The sequence below is a fragment of the Macrosteles quadrilineatus genome, unplaced genomic scaffold, assembly GCF_028750875.1.
Source record: "Macrosteles quadrilineatus isolate MER2022 unplaced genomic scaffold, UCM_ALF_1.0 Scaffold_1__1_contigs__length_201487025, whole genome shotgun sequence".
Lineage (NCBI taxonomy): Eukaryota > Metazoa > Arthropoda > Insecta > Hemiptera > Cicadellidae > Macrosteles > Macrosteles quadrilineatus.
The window spans coordinates 129,173,266-129,191,789 of record NW_026542594.1 but is presented as its reverse complement, the minus strand read 5'-3'; the positions used below and the strand labels follow the sequence as shown (position 1 = coordinate 129,191,789).

Sequence of the window (18,524 nt, the reverse complement as noted above, 5' to 3'; positions counted from 1 at the left end):
TCAAACACTGTTTACAATCAATGCAATAAACCCATGAAGAGTGTCATAATTTAAGAAATATCTCTTCTTATTTAACCTTTATCCCTCCCTCCTTGAGTAAATATAATATGTTACATGCTTTAGTATACACTTACACACAAATTATGCTGGTCTAGTTCCCTTGCCCTACTTGGAAGAGTAATGGCTATTTACTTTGCTTAAAGTAAAATGAAACTTGATACTAACTCCCATTGGAAGCTCCACTGCGCCGTGATCGTCAACTTAAGTAACAGGACGCGTCAACTTAAGACTCATTTAATCATCTTTTTATGTAGAATATTTCAGGTAAAAGATAGCTTCATGCCCTGGGAATAACTGGGTCTTTGCAGTTTCCTACACCAAACAATAAAAATAACTACGTGAACAAAATTGATTCTACCAAAGGGTTTGCATTATAGCAACTTTTTTCATATCTTTAACATTCAGTCCACTCTCTGCTTCAACCAGGCAACCAATCCACACTACAACCATCTGGTTAAAGTGATAACTTATTCTTTCAGTGCCACTGGGAACTGTTTTTTTTTTTTTTTTATTTCATAGGATAAAGTAAAGAATCCCACACACAACATGCTGTTAATCTCTGACAATTGATACAACTAGACATCCCATCCCCATGGAGTTGTCACCAGTTTTTCTTAATTTTAATCAAAATCGTTGTAGTTGATGTTAGCCTCCGACAGATTGTGCTGATCTACATTACTAAGTTCTGTCAGATAGGTACACAAACTTTTTTACCAAGTCAAACTAATAGAACTACTTATGGTATTGTGAGCTATAGCACCTGTTATCAACTGTAATCAACTTGATCAGAAACAATATATAATTTCAGATACTAGTCCATTCTGTTACTGGCTCATAGAACTATGTTATTTTTTTACAATAAAAAATTTGGTACAGATGGTCTATATAGATTGTATGTCTGCTTCAGTATAAAATAGTCAATGCTGTTAATACAGATTTATTCAGTGGAACAATATTTACCTTAATGGTTGCCTTTTGTTCTTGAGTAACTGTAGGTAACCTGTAGGTGGTAACCAATACACGTTTCAACATGTGGGAATCATAATTTTATGTGAATGAAGACCGTGAAGATGCTACACCACGTGGCAAAGTGTGCACAGGTCTCAACTTACATTGACTCAAAAAAAAGGAAAGTAAATCAAGGTAAATATTGATTAATAGGTTTTTTTTTACTGGGAACACAAATATTTTATCAATGACCCACGCAATACAAGAATATCCTTGGAAAGTCTTGGGGATATCTCAGTGGGATATTGGGGATATCCTCTGTAAATCCCTCAAAGTCCTCAGAGTTTCCTGGGATATCCCTATTCCTTATGTCCACCCAAATCCTGATCCCTGGGATATCCCATCAGGAATCATAAAAAAAAAAAATACATAAAAACACAAAATAATAAAGATTTAATCTGAAAAGCACATTTATCAGTTGAGTATTTTGATTAAATAGTTCATAAAAACAAATTTAAAAAAAATAGGTCAAAATTTTTTTCCCTAGACAGGTCTCGAACCTGATACCCTCAGGTAATGATCCTCTTACCTTACCTCTGAGCTATCTGTGGTTGTTGATATTATAAGTTTTCAAGCTGTTAAAGAGGAGCCGACAGCTGCAATGGTCGCAATACTTAAATATTTTTGATGCTATGATTCTGTTTAGGCATAAAGTTGTTGAATTTTTTTCTGGGAGTTGAAGAGTATACTGGTATTTAAACATAGATTAATCAATTACCATTAGTAATGTTATTATAATTGTTATATGATTAATTAATATTTCCCCTTAAATTGTTCAACAAATAAAATTTTCTCAAATAAGTTAAAGAATTTTAGTTAAAAAAATATATTTATGCATTATTATTATTAGTATTATTATTATAAGCAGGTGTATTATAATTATAAAAAGGTTAATAATTTGAATTGTATAATTATTCTGCGAAGCTCTGTCCCACGGGGAATTCCTACAGATCTCCAAGGGATGTCCTATGGATATGATCAGAAAACTTGATTAATTTTTATAAATCGCATTGGCAATGTTATTGTTAGTTTGAAATAAGATTAAAATCGTTTTTAATTGCGTTTCTCAAGCACTTGTCACTTGAAAAAATACATCCAATACTATAAAATATGTTTTGAGGTAGCCTACCGACTGAGAATATCCATAGGAAGTCCCAAGGAAATCCCCAAAATACATTTTTTGGTGTGGGATATGCGCAATATCCTACAGTGATCCTAGGGACATTCTCAAATCCTGGAATCTCTGTGTGGGATATGTGTGAACTGGTCAGGAGATCCTTGGAATATCCTGTGCTGTGTGGGATAGTCCCAGGGATTTCCCAGGTGATCTTCCACGGATCTTCTCAGCATAAGAACCAATATATTTACCATACTAAGACGTAATAAACATTATCGTTTGAAAAAAAATATAAAGATTACCAGCAGTGTATTCCGTAGCATATCTCGAGAAACTCTTGAATTCTTAGTGGATTTTACAAATTATGATAAAAAGGATATCGTGGATATTTGAGGGATATGCCAAAGATATTCCCGTTCATCAATCAAAAACCCTCAAAAAATTTAAATTCATTACTGCAACGGGCATATCCCAGGGTTATTCCTATATCCCATGGGATTTTGGGACGTTTTGGGAACCGTGTGGGATATTCTGTGCTGTGTGGGTGAAACACTATAACTTGTCCTCTGATCGGGAATGCGTAGCAAGATAGCAAGAACAAGTCAGAGTGAGTATTGTGTCTGGAGATTATCCAAATTATCATGTTACATTATAAAGCAGGGCGTGATTGTCAAATACTCATAAGAAAAAATCTAGATTGATCTACAGCATTGAGGGCTGTAGCATTTTGTTCATGCATGCAATACATTTCATTATCGTTTCCATTGGCGAACTCGTTGGACTTTGAGAATAAACTTGGCGCTGCTTCCGAGCTCCCCCCCCCCTGCCAGCGGCCCTCATGCGACGGCCCTGACATTTCTTTTTGTGTTTCCAGGGCTGCAGTCTAGCAGTTACTGGAAACAGCTTTGTCTGGTTCAGAGGCTTCACAATGAAGCAAAAACATAAACCATCACTTTTTAGTTTGTCAAAGACTAAATGCTCTTAATCGGCCTGCTAAGCTGCTGGACATTGTACTTGACCCACAGCTGCATTGGACAAATCATATTGAAATAATTTGTTTCAGAGTAATATATTCCTACTTTAACGTTTAAAAGCTAATACGTTCGACTTGTTTGCATGGCTTTCTTCCAACCCCACCTACTCTATAGTACTACTAGCAATCGGGGACTTGCACCTGCTGTCCAAAAGGCAAGTTCTACTTGTGCAAAAAAGGATGTCAGGGTCCTCTGTGGAGCCCAACAGCTTGGGTATTGCAAACCCTCGCTGAAGGAAAACTGTATAATGTCTGTATATAATCCTGAATGTTTATTGGGGATCAAGTAAACACAATTTCTCTGAAGAGTAGTGTTCATAGCCATGCAGCTATAGGATCTCTTCTAAGGTACATAGGCATAGGGGTTTTTTTTTTGTCCTAGGACGCTAGGCACGAGCCTGGAATTGTTTTTCACATTACTTCAGGCTAGACCTAGGGGTTGCGGCATCATCACTTAGATCAAATCCATTGGTGACTTGGCGGGGATCGAACCCGGGACCTCAGGGACTGAAATCCCACGCTCTAACCACTACACCAGCTCGCTCCCCATAGGCATAGTGTTAGGCTAACCAAAACTTTAAATTCTATTCCTGTTGCAGGTATAACGTTTTTTTACACAATACCCACTGCTATTAAAAAGAAGGCCTGCAAAAGATTAGCGAAATGAGTAAAAAATTGTTTGGTGTGGCAAACCCATTTTACTCCTTGCAGGAGTTTTGTATTTCAGATTATCACACAATCAAGAAAAAAAATAAAGAAAAGAATTAAACCCTACCTAAAGGTATGAGTGTGGTTTTTAAGTTTTCCATTTTGCCTTTTTCCTGTTTTGCATTACATTTTACATTTTTCCTTCCCCCTTTGCATGTTATATTTTTGTTTTATCTAGTTTTGCAAAATGTGCTCTTTGGACTTTTTGCTTGGACTTTAGTGTGAGTCAGGAGCGCATGCTTCTCTGTTTTGTTAGTTTTTGTGACTTGGCTAATAATTGTCAATGACCGAAAGTCTCAATAACATTTTGAATCGTGATGAGTCTAAATTATACTTAAAATTTTGACAGCTCAATATTTAGCTATGCAGCGCTATCGTTGATTATACCATGGACTAACCAACAAAGTAGACTTCTCATCCCATTGTAAATTTAGAAGCTTTTTTTAGTGTCTAGTTCATGTCCGGTAACGCACTTATCGCTAGGGTCGACGACATTTTGACTCTATTATTTTAGGGTTAATTTTATGATTTGTACTTTACTGTTTGTTTATATAACAAGGTGACGAGTCATTATTTATGATTGGATCACTTTGTTTGGTGAAACGAGGTTTTAAATAACTTAAATAACAAGAAACAAATTGTAAACAAAACATAGGTAACCTCTAAAGTGCACCAGACATAACTAACAATAAAATTGGCTTCAGCTATTCCAAACACTGAGCTAAAATTATAACACTGAGTTAGAATTATAGCTCAGTGATTCCAAATGATGGGGAATCTACTAACTACTATTACTAAGGGAGTACGTTTTATCTATGATTATACATCTCCAAATAAAGGCAAGTATCGACCTGAGATGTTTAATCAACGGTAACATTAACACTAAATTAATGAGATAAATTCGTGTAAGGTTCGTATATTTATCCTATGATGTTGGATTGTACTAGTAAATAAATTAAAATTATTTCTAGACCAAGTTCCTAGAAGTTAAATAATTTTCTATAAATATGAAATTAAAATGATACATATTTTTATGTCTACGTAAGGTAATCCTAATGATCATTGCTTATACCTTATATTATACTCTATGTAGATCCCACGTACTCGTTCATTGGTCATTTTCTGGCCTGGCCTGGATAAATGTCTTCTTAATAATAATTGGTTGAATTCCTAGCCCTAGTGCAAGTGCATAGCCTGTTTTAGGTTTTAGTGTTTGTTTTTAGGTAAAAATGGCTGCGGATGGAGATGAATTAATAACAGATCAAGAAAAGGTAAATATTTGTGAATACTCTTTTAACCTTTACTAAAACTACTGTTCATTCGTTTTGTTAAAATGGTTGGTTGTACTTTTGTTTCCTCGCTTTACAGAGTGAGTCATTTCTGTTTATGTGTCATCGCCCAAACAAGTTCATGTTCTCCGCAAATTATGTATTTCAGTCTTTACCTAGTATATTATTAATTAAAACTGATTGCCGTTGCTATTTTTTTAGTTTATTTATCATTAGCATCCTAGTTTATGTTCTAAAGGTCCTTGTTTGTCATGCACCAGATCGGGATAACCTCTCTTTTTGAATTACCCTCAACACAACTTTTTAGGCCTATGTTAATTTTAGAATTTTCTTATTCTTATTAGGTATAAAACAGTCTAAAAACATACTAATTTATCAAAATTTTGAGGTAAAGCTACCGAAGCCATATCTGTTTATTACCCTAAAATTGACATCTGATAGGCCTAGCCTAGGCCTATTTTGGATCAATCTGACCAATTCTTATTAGCTTGTCGCTAGCCTGTCTGCCTAAAACCAGTCACAGGTTTAAGTTTTGACACATAACAAACATATATATTACATAATTTTCCTACTTGCTTAACTTATCTCTAAATTAACTTATTAAGCAATGGAATTACTGTAATCTGTGATTTACAAACTTGGCAAGTTGCCTGTTTTTGCACGTAGGCCCACAAGGCGCATTTACACCAAAGTTTACAACTAAACACAACCTAAAGTTTACAACGGAACTAAAAGTTTACAACTAACTTAACTTAAACGTATCTCTTAACAAATTTGAGCAACTAAGTAGAGCTTGTGCGTTTCTTGGTGAAGCCTGGGAGGTACGGTACAGAACCGGTTTTGTAGGGGCTTCAACCCTACCCCCAGGTTTCACCAGGAAACGCACGAGCTCTAGCAGAAGGTTTTTGTAGAGCATGGCTGGCCATGGCATGCTACTGCCTGTTGTTACGGCCGAGATACTTGGTGGGTGAATAGTTTTCCACTAGTTTTCTACAAGTTGTTTGCGCTACGCGTATCTTCAACTTTTAGCCGTCAACTTTATTTTTTTTTATTTAACAGAGGGCCTGGCATACAAGTTACCATGGGATTGCATCGCAGCTGGAACAGCTTATTTTGCACCCTCTTCCACAGGTTCTCATTCTCCGTCAAATCGCAGGTCCTTGGTGAACCATGAGATCCTTTTGACTATGGTAACGAGTTCTTCCCTTTGATCTCCAATTAATAGGCCAAGGGATATCATACGCAGACCTTGTAGGGCTGGACACATAAATATCATGTGGCTGTCTCCTCCTCACCATTTCCTACATAAGAGGCTTTCAACTTGAATTCCCATCTTGTGTAGTGGTAGATGTCCGCGGAATACCCAATGGCCGCTGATGAAGCCAACCACCTTCCGCAGGGTCTTCCTATTCAGCCCAAGGGCATATGCCGCTATCGCACCGGTAGGTGTCTGCAGCATTCTCTTTGACTGTATGTTGTCTTCTGTTCTTTCCCAGCTCCTTCGATGTTCTTTGCCCATCCACTGGCCAACAGCTCTCAGTGCTGTTTTGTAAGCTAAACCACACGTTGTCTCTGGACCCATGAGCATGATGAAAGTTGGCTTTCTGCTCCTTTGTTTGCCCACTTGTCAGCTCCCTAATCGCCAGCAATATCTTTGTGTCCTGGAACCCAACTAAGGATAACCTTGTTGTTCTCTCCCAGGGCTTTCATGGCTTGATGAAAGTCCTCGGGCCAAGAAAGCCAAAAGTTGATCTTTACCGACACTCTGTGGGAAATCAAAATTGATTTAGTGGATTTCGTACCACTATTTTATTGGGGAATAGAAAAAGTTGCAGTATTTTGTAAAAAAAGCAACTAAGTTAATTGCCGTATCTAGTGGAAAACATAGTTGCAGACCTTGGTGTATAAACGTCTTAATGTATGTAGTTATTGAACATAGTGCCAAGCCTATGATGAATAAAAATTCTTGAGTAAGCCTATCTTGAATTTATTGCCATAGCCTAATCTTTATATTTATCACAGCCTATATAGATGGGATGTTATGTTACAGCATGTGGGCATGGCGGCTAACTTTTCTACAGGCTAATTAACTTCTAAGTTAAATATTTTGTAGGTTCTAACTTTCAGTCACATGAAATGGCAAGGAACCAACTTCATTTTAGGCCTAAGCCTAAGTAAATAACCTGTACAGTACCTACTGAAACCATTTAAATTTTTTAAGAATTCAATATTTCAAAAGAATAATGGCATAGGCACTAACTTATGTGTTAAATACATTTGCAGCCTGTGATTAGACAGTACCGGTATTTATTTATGATGTCCAAATGATATAAAAACACTTTAAAACTACCTATATGAAACCCTTTATACTATATGATATTATATGTCGTCTGGAAGTTAAACTTTATCGTTCTGAACGATTTTACTGTGGAAAGACTTAATTTAATTAATAATAAACTGAAACAAATAAGCATACCTTACAACTGACGTTGGAATACAGTAGGAATGGGGGTTTTGGGGGGTAAATTACGAGATAGGTAATTGGCAGGAGAAAAGGCTAACCTATTGGGGTGAAGGGTAATTTGTGAGAATATGGAATAATTTGTTTAAATGGGATGGTGGTAAACACTATCTAGAAAATGGAAGTTTTCTCTAAAATGGAAAAATTGAGTTAATACCAACTGAATTTCCTATCGGTTAGAATGGAAAGTGTAATCCTACAGTAATTATATTATTGAAAGAGGGATGGATTGGGGTCTTTATGGAAGTGAGGGATATTTTACAAAACAAAACAAATTCCTCAGGATATGTGACTCTAAAGTCACATTTCTAAAATAGAGCATTGTTATTGGTCTCTGCAATTTCATTGTCTACTTGTTGTTGCTGGGCCACTTCTAGTCAGTTTTCAGTTTGGGACTAGAAATGGTGGACATAGTACAATGGCGGACATAGTACATCATTATTGTAATAATGATTGTCTTGAAATTAGTACTTTTTGGTCAAAGTTAGTTGGTTTGCATTTTCAGATCCTTTTTTATCATTTTATTACTTTTGCCTTAGAGTTTGGAATTGTTCATAAAGTATTGGAGGAAGTTTGGTCAGGTAAGGTTATTTTTAGCCTAATTCATTTTTTGCCTCTTTTATTCTTTTACAGATTAACCTATTTCCCTCTTGTAATTCAATATTTTTTATATATTAAGTTAATATATTTTTTATACAATTTCATACTTCAATAATCATAATTTAGGTGACGTGTGTGCTGTAAATTATTACCGATAAGGCTACCATAAGCCGGTTTTCAAATTATTATATTATATTTCAATTATTAGGACTAGGTCTGAAGGAATCATGTAACTTAACTTATAAAAAGGAAAAACGTTGTTTTATTGGAATTGTACAGGCCTGTTCAAGAATACTAGGCTAACCTTTTATATGGAAAAAAATATAAATAAATAACTTAGCCTAATTTATGTTAGATTAAAGTTAACAAAATATGTGACGATAGTGTTTGGCCTAGAATGGAATCAAAACAATTGATAATAATACTCGATTTAGATGTATTAAAACTCAAATGATTACTTAGTTTGCCTATATATAGCTATATTTTTTCTCAACGTTAGGTTGGTGTATATTTTTGAACTAGGCTATGTTCTCAATATAACTTGTTAAGTCAGAAAATACTAGACTGAAGATGCAATTTAGACTAGTCTACTGCTAGCTACCTATATCACGTTCAAAATCTATGTTTCTGGCCCCAGGTCTAGTATGTTATGACAAAAGCATTTTTTTTTACGTTAATCTTCAGGTACTTTAATTAATCTGATTAACTTGGAACCCCAATTAGTCCCATATAATAAGGGAATATGGTAGAAGGTCAGAGAGATGTAAAGACAGGTTACGTGACAAGAATAGGCTTCTTTTGTTGTTAAATGTACTCTACTAATATTGAACTAGAAACAGCTTTTTCAAAGACATGGTTTTACTGTTTTGTCAGAGGGACGGTGAAGACTCTTAATTGCTGACTTGGCAGGTTTTAGATTGAGTTGTGTCATTTTTTAATGGGCTCTCGGCTGGGTGGCTAAGATAATGCAATTAACTGCTTAGGCTAACAACTGTACTATGCCATGATTGATTTTTATATCTAAAGTACATAAAAATATGTCTATCACTTAAAACACAGATTTACACTTAAATACTGTTCACCCACAAGACTATAATGCATATAAAATATAGTAAGTGGATAGATAGCACCGATAAGATAATTTCGGATAAGGTACTATCGATTTCAATTGGAAACTCCAATCATCATCAGACCCGATAGGTGAATCCCAATCTAGTAACTAGTAGCTGCATATTGGTGGAACCTATTGTTAGATTTTTTTATATGTATTTACCGTCTTGTGAGTTAAAAGTATAAGTGTAAATATATGTTTACTAGATTTTTTTTACACTCGTAAATTACATAATATGTAAAATGCTGATCCAGAAGTTTTTTAAAAATTGTTATACCACATTTACTTATCACCTGCCCTTAGATATCTGTTTCTAATGTAATGGTGGACTATCTAATTAGAGGTAAATTTACCTCGTCAAGTAATCAAAATTGATTTTAGGCGTAAATTTTCCTAGTCCTGTTTCATTGTCAATACCGGTACACAAAAAGCTTGACATATTTAGTGAACAAATACAACAAAATAAACATACATAAAAACAAAAAAAATTTAACACAGATAGACTTATTACGTGTCATCAGCAGTCCAGGCGCAGGTAGTCGACTGCAGCATCAGACTCCTTTCTCATTGTTATCCTCGTTATCAGTGAGGTCAGGTGACAGGTTACTTAGGTTTATTAAAACAGTGAGAATAGAGAATGACTGGAACTGCGGATTTTCTTGAAAAATATGTCCATTGGTGTTGTTGTGGTACAATTTGTAGATCTTGAATTCCACAAATGTTTTGAATTTACTAGGCCTACCTTTACTGCATACATGTATCACCTCTAGACAATCAGTAATTTTAGGCACCTCACATTATAGGCTGGTTTTATCATTTAAGTGTTGGGCAAATGTTTTGTTTAGTTGATCTTGGTTTGTGTAGCCTATATGTTCTTCATAACAAGTAGGCCTAACAAATCCACGACCTGTTTGTTCCACATACAGGCTCGGACAGTCCTGAGAATTGATTTTGTTAACACCTGTTTTTTCAAGTTGATCTCTGGACCGTTTAGTTGTGAGTTTTTCGGGTATAATTTGTAGTTTTGAATGCAAATTCAATTACCTGTACCGTATACTAAACTCTTGGATAGACAAATTTATAACTGTAGAAATATTCAACACAAACTTACATCTTATGATCATCCTTTAGTTGGCCTGCTATGATGTTTTGCTATGAGTTTGTATACAAGCTTGCTATTGCAGGCGTTTCATATTGCTATGCTTGATGTTATTGTATAATTTGTGTGACTTAAAGGGACTGTTAAAGGTCTATTTACAGATTTGAAAGCTGCAATGTTTTGTGAGTTTAAGGATGATGAGGTTGTTTGAATAGTTTGGACTGAAAAAGTAGATTTCCTGTATATTTCATGATTAAATCTATTGTTCATTTTAGTTAACATTAAATGTAAAAAATATTCCATTGTCTTCTTTAGTTTCTAACGTCAACTTTTGTCTTGTGCTTTTTTGTTGGGATGGGTTAGTTAAAGATCTAACTCATTTTCACTGCCATGGGCTCCTCGCTCTCCGGCATTTTTCGACATACATTTCAACATTGAAAATGAATCATTTTATTAAACAAGAATAGGTAAATATAATGCAAAATTACCTTGCAATAGGTATGTCGATGATACCATTGTCTTATTTAAAGACAGTAAAAGAGTCGTTAAATCTTCAAATAAATTAAATAATTTGATTCTTCTTTCTTTATACTGTTGAAACTCTTTAATGTACGGTTTCAATAATACTTAAATGGGTGTAGCCCTTGATCATATGCTATTAGAGTTGTAAGTTTACAAGTTGTAATTTAATTCATGACAATTGTTTAAAACTATACAGTTTTCCCAATCGGCTAAATTATGTCTCAGTGATTTTAAAGGTACCTTTTTGCTTTTGAAATGTTTGTAATTCTATTTATCTATTGCAGGTTCGCATAGTCTCAGATTTTATACTCCATTCACCACCTGGAGAATTCAATGAAGTTTTTAATGGTAGGTCTTAAAATGTATTGTAATTTCTATGGAGTCAGTTAATGGTTGTTTCTTATTACTGTATAAGCAAAGTGACAACTCGAAGAGTAATTTATATGGGATGGTAAAAAATAAATCTTACACTTTTGAAAACTTCCCAGGTATCTATCACTACTCTTTTACAATGCGCTGTGCTATTTAAAATAACTTCCGTTATCTTATTACAGTTTAGTTTAAATGAAAAAAAGACAAACAAGGGAACATTTACCGTTGTTTGAAATAATTCCCAAGTATAATTTACTAAAAAGTAGTGATGTAGAACCACGGTTGTGATGTTGTGGGTTTCTCTCTTGTTCTGCCACTTAAAATTCATAAACACAGTTCATTCTTACTATACTGGTTTTCCCTATGTTTTGATTTGTATGTTCGATGCATGGCACGGATATGTTCATAGCCGAGGTAAAATAAATCCCATATTTCATCCCTTCTTTCATACATTAATACTTAAAGTAAAGATATTAGGTTTGATTATCCTATTAGTCTTTAGAACCTCAGAACAGAAGGTAACTAATTTACATTTAAACTTAAATACCTATGAAAACCTCACCTTAAACAGATGAAATGTTTGCTAAAATAGTCTTATTGATAGATTAACCCTAGAGTAACTTGTAACCTGTGATTATTATTTTCTAGATGTAAGAGCACTTCTCAACAATGATGTCCTATTAAAAGAAGGAGCTTCAGGGTAAGTCAATGAATGAAATGCTTGTGTACAAAATATAGACATGTGTTAGATCTCATAAATTGTGCCATTATTTTATAGAATCTTTAAACAGTACATTTTTAATATATCGTGACAATCTTACATATAACGTTATTGCATCATGTTGGATAAGGCCAAAAGTAACCACTTCCCTTGCAGAGCCTTTACTTTATGTTCCTTTTAAATCTTTGAATTGTTAAATTATAAGTTTGATGAAACAGGATATGTCTATAGTATTGTTGTTTATGAAACGTTAGGATACTTTGATTTTGTTTAGAGTAGTTTTAATTTAATCATCTCTACTCTCATTCATAATTTTTCACACACACTTATTATACTGTGCCCCTTAACACGTTCAGTGCGGGCTACTCTAATCCTTCAATCTTGATCCTTTCTTGTTCAATGTGGACATTACGGGGTGAAGCAGCAAAGTTTGCTATAATTGAGAGTGTGCTATTTTAATTTTTGACACCATAATTTACTCAACCATAATAAAGCAAAATCTTCATCTTATTCTACAGGGCATTTTCTCAGTATAACAAGGACCAACTGACACCTGTAAAAATCGAAAATAGTGTTCATCAAGTCCTGATAACAGAATACAATGACCTTGGAGGCTGTCGGTTCTTCGATGCTCGCTCCAAACGGTCTTTCAAATACGATCATCTGAGAAAGGACGCTGGCGACTATGAGGTTAGTATTGTAATACTATCGTGATATTGGAAATTAATAAATTGTAATAGAAAAGCAGTTATTGCGCTAGGAAATTACAGATTAGAAACTTATGTTCCTTGTGTGTCATCTTAAGATTTAGTTTTTGGCTGAAGTTCCAGAAAGCTTTCCATTTGAAAGCTGATGGTATGAGTATGAGCAAAATTAAGTATGAGTGCCCTAGGAATGTTTTTCGAGAGTAAAGTTTATGTTATTTCACTCCGAGATAGGATGCCCTCACGGGGGTTTGTATTACTTTTCCTTCAAAGCTAGAATAACCAATAAATATCTCTGTTGTCAACATTTTAGTAGGCTCTTTTAATTAACAAACCATTGATTGTGAATCGGTGGTGCAGTTGTTAGCTCAACAAACTCTGAAAACAAGACAATTTTGTCAAGTGTTAGTGTCTAGTAAAATTTTCAAACCAGTTTGTTGTATAATTAAAAGATGCTACACTTTGATCTTAACCAACATGCCAAGAAGGGAAGATCCCCTGGGAAGAAATGTAAGATTAAAAGAGACTGTCATTAAAATAAGTGTGTTTTATACTACTATTTCCCTACTCGTATTCCAAGCACAAGTGTTTGTTTTGTTAACAGCCTTGGGAACCCGAGCCTGGCACAGAACCTTGGAGATCTCCGTTGGAGGAAGAGTTAGACGAGTACACTAGCAATCACTACAAAAATGGCACCTCTAGCGTCTTTGCCAAGAGACAAGGTTCAGCCATCGTGTTGACTGCTTGTATAGAAGATCACCAATTCCAGCCCAAAAACTACTGGTATGTTTTACTTTTGCAAATTTGTAAACTATAGGTTGTTTCTTAGGAGCATACTGTATGAAACGTTACAGCAAAGTTAATGGGAGAAGTTGTAGAACGGGAAGCGTAGATACTAAACTCAACATTTCTAGATCTATATTTTTTTTATTTTTGGAGATAAAGTACAACTTTGTTTAATATGAGGTTTATGAAGCAAAAAGTTGTTATGTTGCAATCCTCAGTATACATGTGCTAATTTTTCTTCTATGAATGGGACAAGTAGTTTATGTTTAGATATTCACAGTCTCAAAGTACAGTCAAATGTATGTGAGAATTGGATTTTCAATATTAAATAAATTTATTGATAAAATATGTATCTGTGGATAAAATAACCTAAAATATCCTGGATGTGTTTAATACAAAAAATTGTTTAGCCCCATAATGATTTTTAGTTATTTATGAGTTGTTCTCATTTTGACATAAAAATTATACTCGTTTTGACAACCTACTAGGCTATATATTTTATAACCCAGACATAGCTTGGGGTAAAAGTTCAAGATATTTGCATTGGTGGGGTTTATAACTGTTGTTCCATTTCTTGACATATTCCAACTGTTATGTTTAGGAATGGGCGATGGAGGTCCCAATGGATCGTCACAATCAACAATGGTTCCGCAGAGGTCAGAGGCATTTTGAAGGTCCAAGTCCACTACTATGAAGATGGAAATGTCCAACTTGTTAGTTCGAAAGACATAAAAGAAGTCCTTGGAGTTTCTGTGAGTATTTGAGTTAACAATATTTCAAAATTTTAGTTGTGTGTTGAAATATAAATATTGATTTTGTATACCTACAAACTGATGGTGTTGACTAGAAGTGTGCTAAGATTGATTAATACCAATAATTGCTATTTAGGTCAATGCAAAAAGTAAAAACAATGACATAGCTGAATACTTTACCTTTACTTGTAACATACTTGCGATAAAATAAAATTCAGTCATATGACTGGGGGGTTTAAATCCAGGCAAAGGATAATTTATTTGATAGCTAACTTTAATTCATAAGCCTTACCAGGTGGGTTGTTTCATCTTTGCATTCCAGAAGGAGCACGCTGACTTGGATTAAAAAGCTGGATCCAGTTTGTTTAAGATAAAACCCATACAAACTCTGTGTATATTGTTTTGGTTATACAGGTTTTTAAGAGCGGACTTAAGCATTTAAGGGCTTAAGTCAGGGATATTTCAGAGTTTTTTAAAAAGGGAATTGATGTCATGCGCTAAGTATATGATTTCATTAAAACTAGGGATGTGTCGATTCTTGTTACCGAATCTCGATGCCACAGATACTTGGACATTGGTACAGAATCAAGAATTGATTAAGTCAATTCCAATACCCGAGATGTCTGCGAAGATCGCGCAGTTAGAAAATTACCGATATTGCCGCGATCACGTAAGACAATGACGTTTTGTGACCGTAAGACAATAATAATGTTTACATACCGGTAACCGTAAGATATGTTCATGATATTCGCGCGATCGCACAAGGCGATGATGACGTTTTTTCTTTACCACAGCAGTCGATGGTGATGTCTACACGGCTGTGGGAGATGATCGGAATGTTTCTGTGATCGGGGAGGACGATGATAAGGTCTATATGTCCACGGGAGACGATGATGATGTCTGCAGGACCGTGGAAGATTATAAGAATTTTGCCCCGATCGTGGAATAATTTGATGACCTCTACATGTTTGATCTCTACATGAAAATATTAGGCTGGCACACCTCTAGTTATAATAACATTTTTTAGCGAATTTCCCATATAGGGAATATTAGCGAATTTCCCATATAGGGAATAAGCTATTACCGTAGTACTCATGGTAAGACCTGGACCCGGAACCGATTTACTTTTTTGTTTTGAGGTCCCTAGAGGCCAAAACACCATCCATTCAAATTCATATATATATATTTATTTATTTATATATGTGTCCGTTAGCACGATAACTCGAGAAAAAATGATCCGATTTTGATGAAATTTGGTACAAACGTGTAAACCTACATTTATTCGAACGAGTTCGCGAACCAGCATAATCGGACCATGGGAACGGGGGTTTATGGTGGCTTTTATGGGGTAAAAATGGGGTTTTCCCATTTTTGACCCTAAAAACAAAAACTTTTGCAATTTCTTTTGAAACCGTTTTGTAGATCTAAAAAAAGAAATAATTTAGTATATTGAAGCGCTTTTGTATGCCTAACGGTCACGGAGAAAATTCAAAAATAGTGTAATTTGAAATTCCCATGTTATTCTTATGGAGAAAATGAAAACTGTTGTAGTTTACTTGTTTATGGATATATATTGATACAATTTGGCAAATTTATTTATTTCATCCTATACAGTACTATTAAGGTATGGTCAAAAAACACTTTTTACCTTCCCCGTAGCAGCAAACGTAAGCACTCGTTAAATCTAATGTTATTTAAATAATGAATAAATATGTCTTATTTATGGAAATATTTGAGTAAAAATGTAATCAGACTTACAAGTTGAAATTCGCTTAGTCTGCAGGTTTGCTGCGGCGGGGGTATTTTTATTTTGTTGTTGTCAGATCTTCATTTACCTTTGATGTGTTATTTATTTCAAGTGTTTTGAAGGGTTTAAACTGAAATTTGCAAGTTTAAATTTTAATTGCCGCATTAATTTGTTCTTTTCTTGAAAAACATCCCATTACCTCAAAAATACTTTATGGAAGATAAAGACAGGGATTGGTACAGTATAACCAATCCATCCAGAAAATGTTATATAAAACCTTAAAAAGTGGTATCGGTATTGAGAATCGGGATTAGATTTTTCTGGTATATTTATCGAGAATCACATTTATCACATCCCTAATCTTTCCAGAGCGAAGAACAAACCGCTAAGGACCTAGTGAAGCTAATAGAAGAGACGGAAAGCAGTTATCAGAAAGCCATTTCTGACAATTACCAGACAATGAGCGACACGACGTTCAAGGCCCTACGACGTCAGTTGCCCGTCACACGGACCAAGATCGATTGGAACAAAATCGTCAGCTACAGCATCGGCAAGGAGCTCAAGAGTCAGTGACCCCCATATTCGGTAACTTCTTCAGTTAATCTCTTCATCTTATGTTAATCTTGTTACGTTCAATAATCTTTTATCTCGTTTATCATTTGGAGTGCGACGCTCATTTATATTCCGCTTTGTTGGACTGCTTGTTATCGTCTGGCGCTGAGTGTACGTTGTTAGACTTTAAAGTGTCTAGTGTTACTGGCTGGTGGAGGTTGTTGTTGAAATTTATTCTGTTAATCGCCGTGGCTGATGGACTCGCCTTTTCGGTCATTTGGCAATTATTTATTTAATATACGATTCTAAAGGATAGAACCGCTGTGTTCACTGGCATCGTTCAACCGTGTCACCGTGTGAACTCGGATCACTCTTCTTGCCTATCTAGTTTTCTCTCATCTTTTTTAATTGTTTCAGAATCTAAGATTTTTGAATTTTAACTAATCGAGTGAACTTTAAAGATGTAATTAACTTTTATTTTTAATTTATTATTAATTCGAGGTATGCAGTCTTACTGATTTTAAGAGAGGTTCTTGATCGATTGTTTCTGTATTTTATATATTTAATTTTTTTTATCCAGAGTTTATTGATGGAAATAATTGTTTGTGAAGCTGAATTCTCGTTTTGGTCTTTGCTGCTCAAGCAACTACTGTGCATTTAATTACTGTAAATGTACAATATATAATAACAATCATCAGTTTGTAATTGTAGTTTAGGTCCTAATGTTGATTTAGAACAGTACAAGTAGACTTCTGATCCTTTTATAAAATCTGGAGCTTGGTTTTATGTTTCATGGTTGGGATGTTGAGGGCTAGTATCGACAAAATGTCTTTTCTCTTATTTGTGCTTTATTGTTTGATTATAAAACCAGCAAAGGATCTTTTGTTTATAATTAGATTGTTTCATTTGGTCAAACTAGTGTTGAAATGAGTGAAATAACAAGAATCAAACAGTAAACAAAAACACATCCTCTACAGGAACCTGACGGAACATAATAATTGTATTCAGCTGACCCATAAGAATAATGAATTTGTAAAGGAATATGTTTAATCCATGGTACCAATTACGAAGTGTAACATGTACTTACATTATTTTACTTGAGCAGCAATTTCCAAAGACTGAATCAATTTAATTAATCCTGGTGATTACAACGGATTATATTATTTGCTTTCAATTGCATTATTTATATTATACATTTATATGTTAGTTTTAATAGTATATTTATTAATCAGCTTTTTACTGTCTCAGATCATATAAATATTTATTTTTTAATCATCCATGATTTAAAATCATCAGAGTGATGTAATATACATGTATTTTAAGTTATAGTTTCTAAAACTTGATTTTAACATTGTCGTTCAGCATGCGGAACCATGTTCCTACAGTTAAAGTCATACTTGCATTTATGTACTGTTGATGATTTTGGGTGTCATATAGCGTAACAATAAATGACATATATTATTTTAAATACTGCTCTGTTAGTAACTCAATTTATGATTTATTGAAATAGTATATTGAATACAATCAATTATTAAAGAAATTTTGTTTAAATACACCAATAGTTGTTATTTTACCTGTGTGAAGATCCTAGTATAGCATTACTTTGGAAGAAGGTACTAAATATCAGTAGAAATTTGTAGTTCACAGAAAATTATAATACTACCTTTATCCCTCTAACATGAACATCTTTCGTAATTATATTGTTTTTTTTTTATTGGTACATAACATGAATTCCTAACACATTGAAGAATCATCATTTTAAATTTATGTTAAGTAAAAATCCAAATTTTGTGGCAGATGTTTCAATACAAAACAAGATCAT

At 34.3% G+C, this 18,524-nt stretch overlaps 1 protein-coding gene across 1 annotated transcript; it reads left to right on the top strand.

Moving 5' to 3' along the window:
- The first annotated feature begins 5,046 nt into the window (after nucleotides 1–5,046).
- LOC128984821 (F-actin-capping protein subunit alpha-like) lies at nucleotides 5,047–18,255 on the top strand. Its single transcript, XM_054404192.1, has 7 exons — nucleotides 5,047–5,197; nucleotides 11,353–11,416; nucleotides 12,089–12,140; nucleotides 12,680–12,851; nucleotides 13,470–13,648; nucleotides 14,253–14,403; nucleotides 16,520–18,255. The coding sequence occupies exons 1-7, from the start codon at nucleotides 5,156–5,158 to the stop codon at nucleotides 16,721–16,723; spliced, it is 864 nt and encodes a 287-aa protein (XP_054260167.1). The 5' UTR covers nucleotides 5,047–5,155; the 3' UTR covers nucleotides 16,724–18,255.
- The last annotated feature ends 269 nt before the right edge of the window (nucleotides 18,256–18,524 follow it).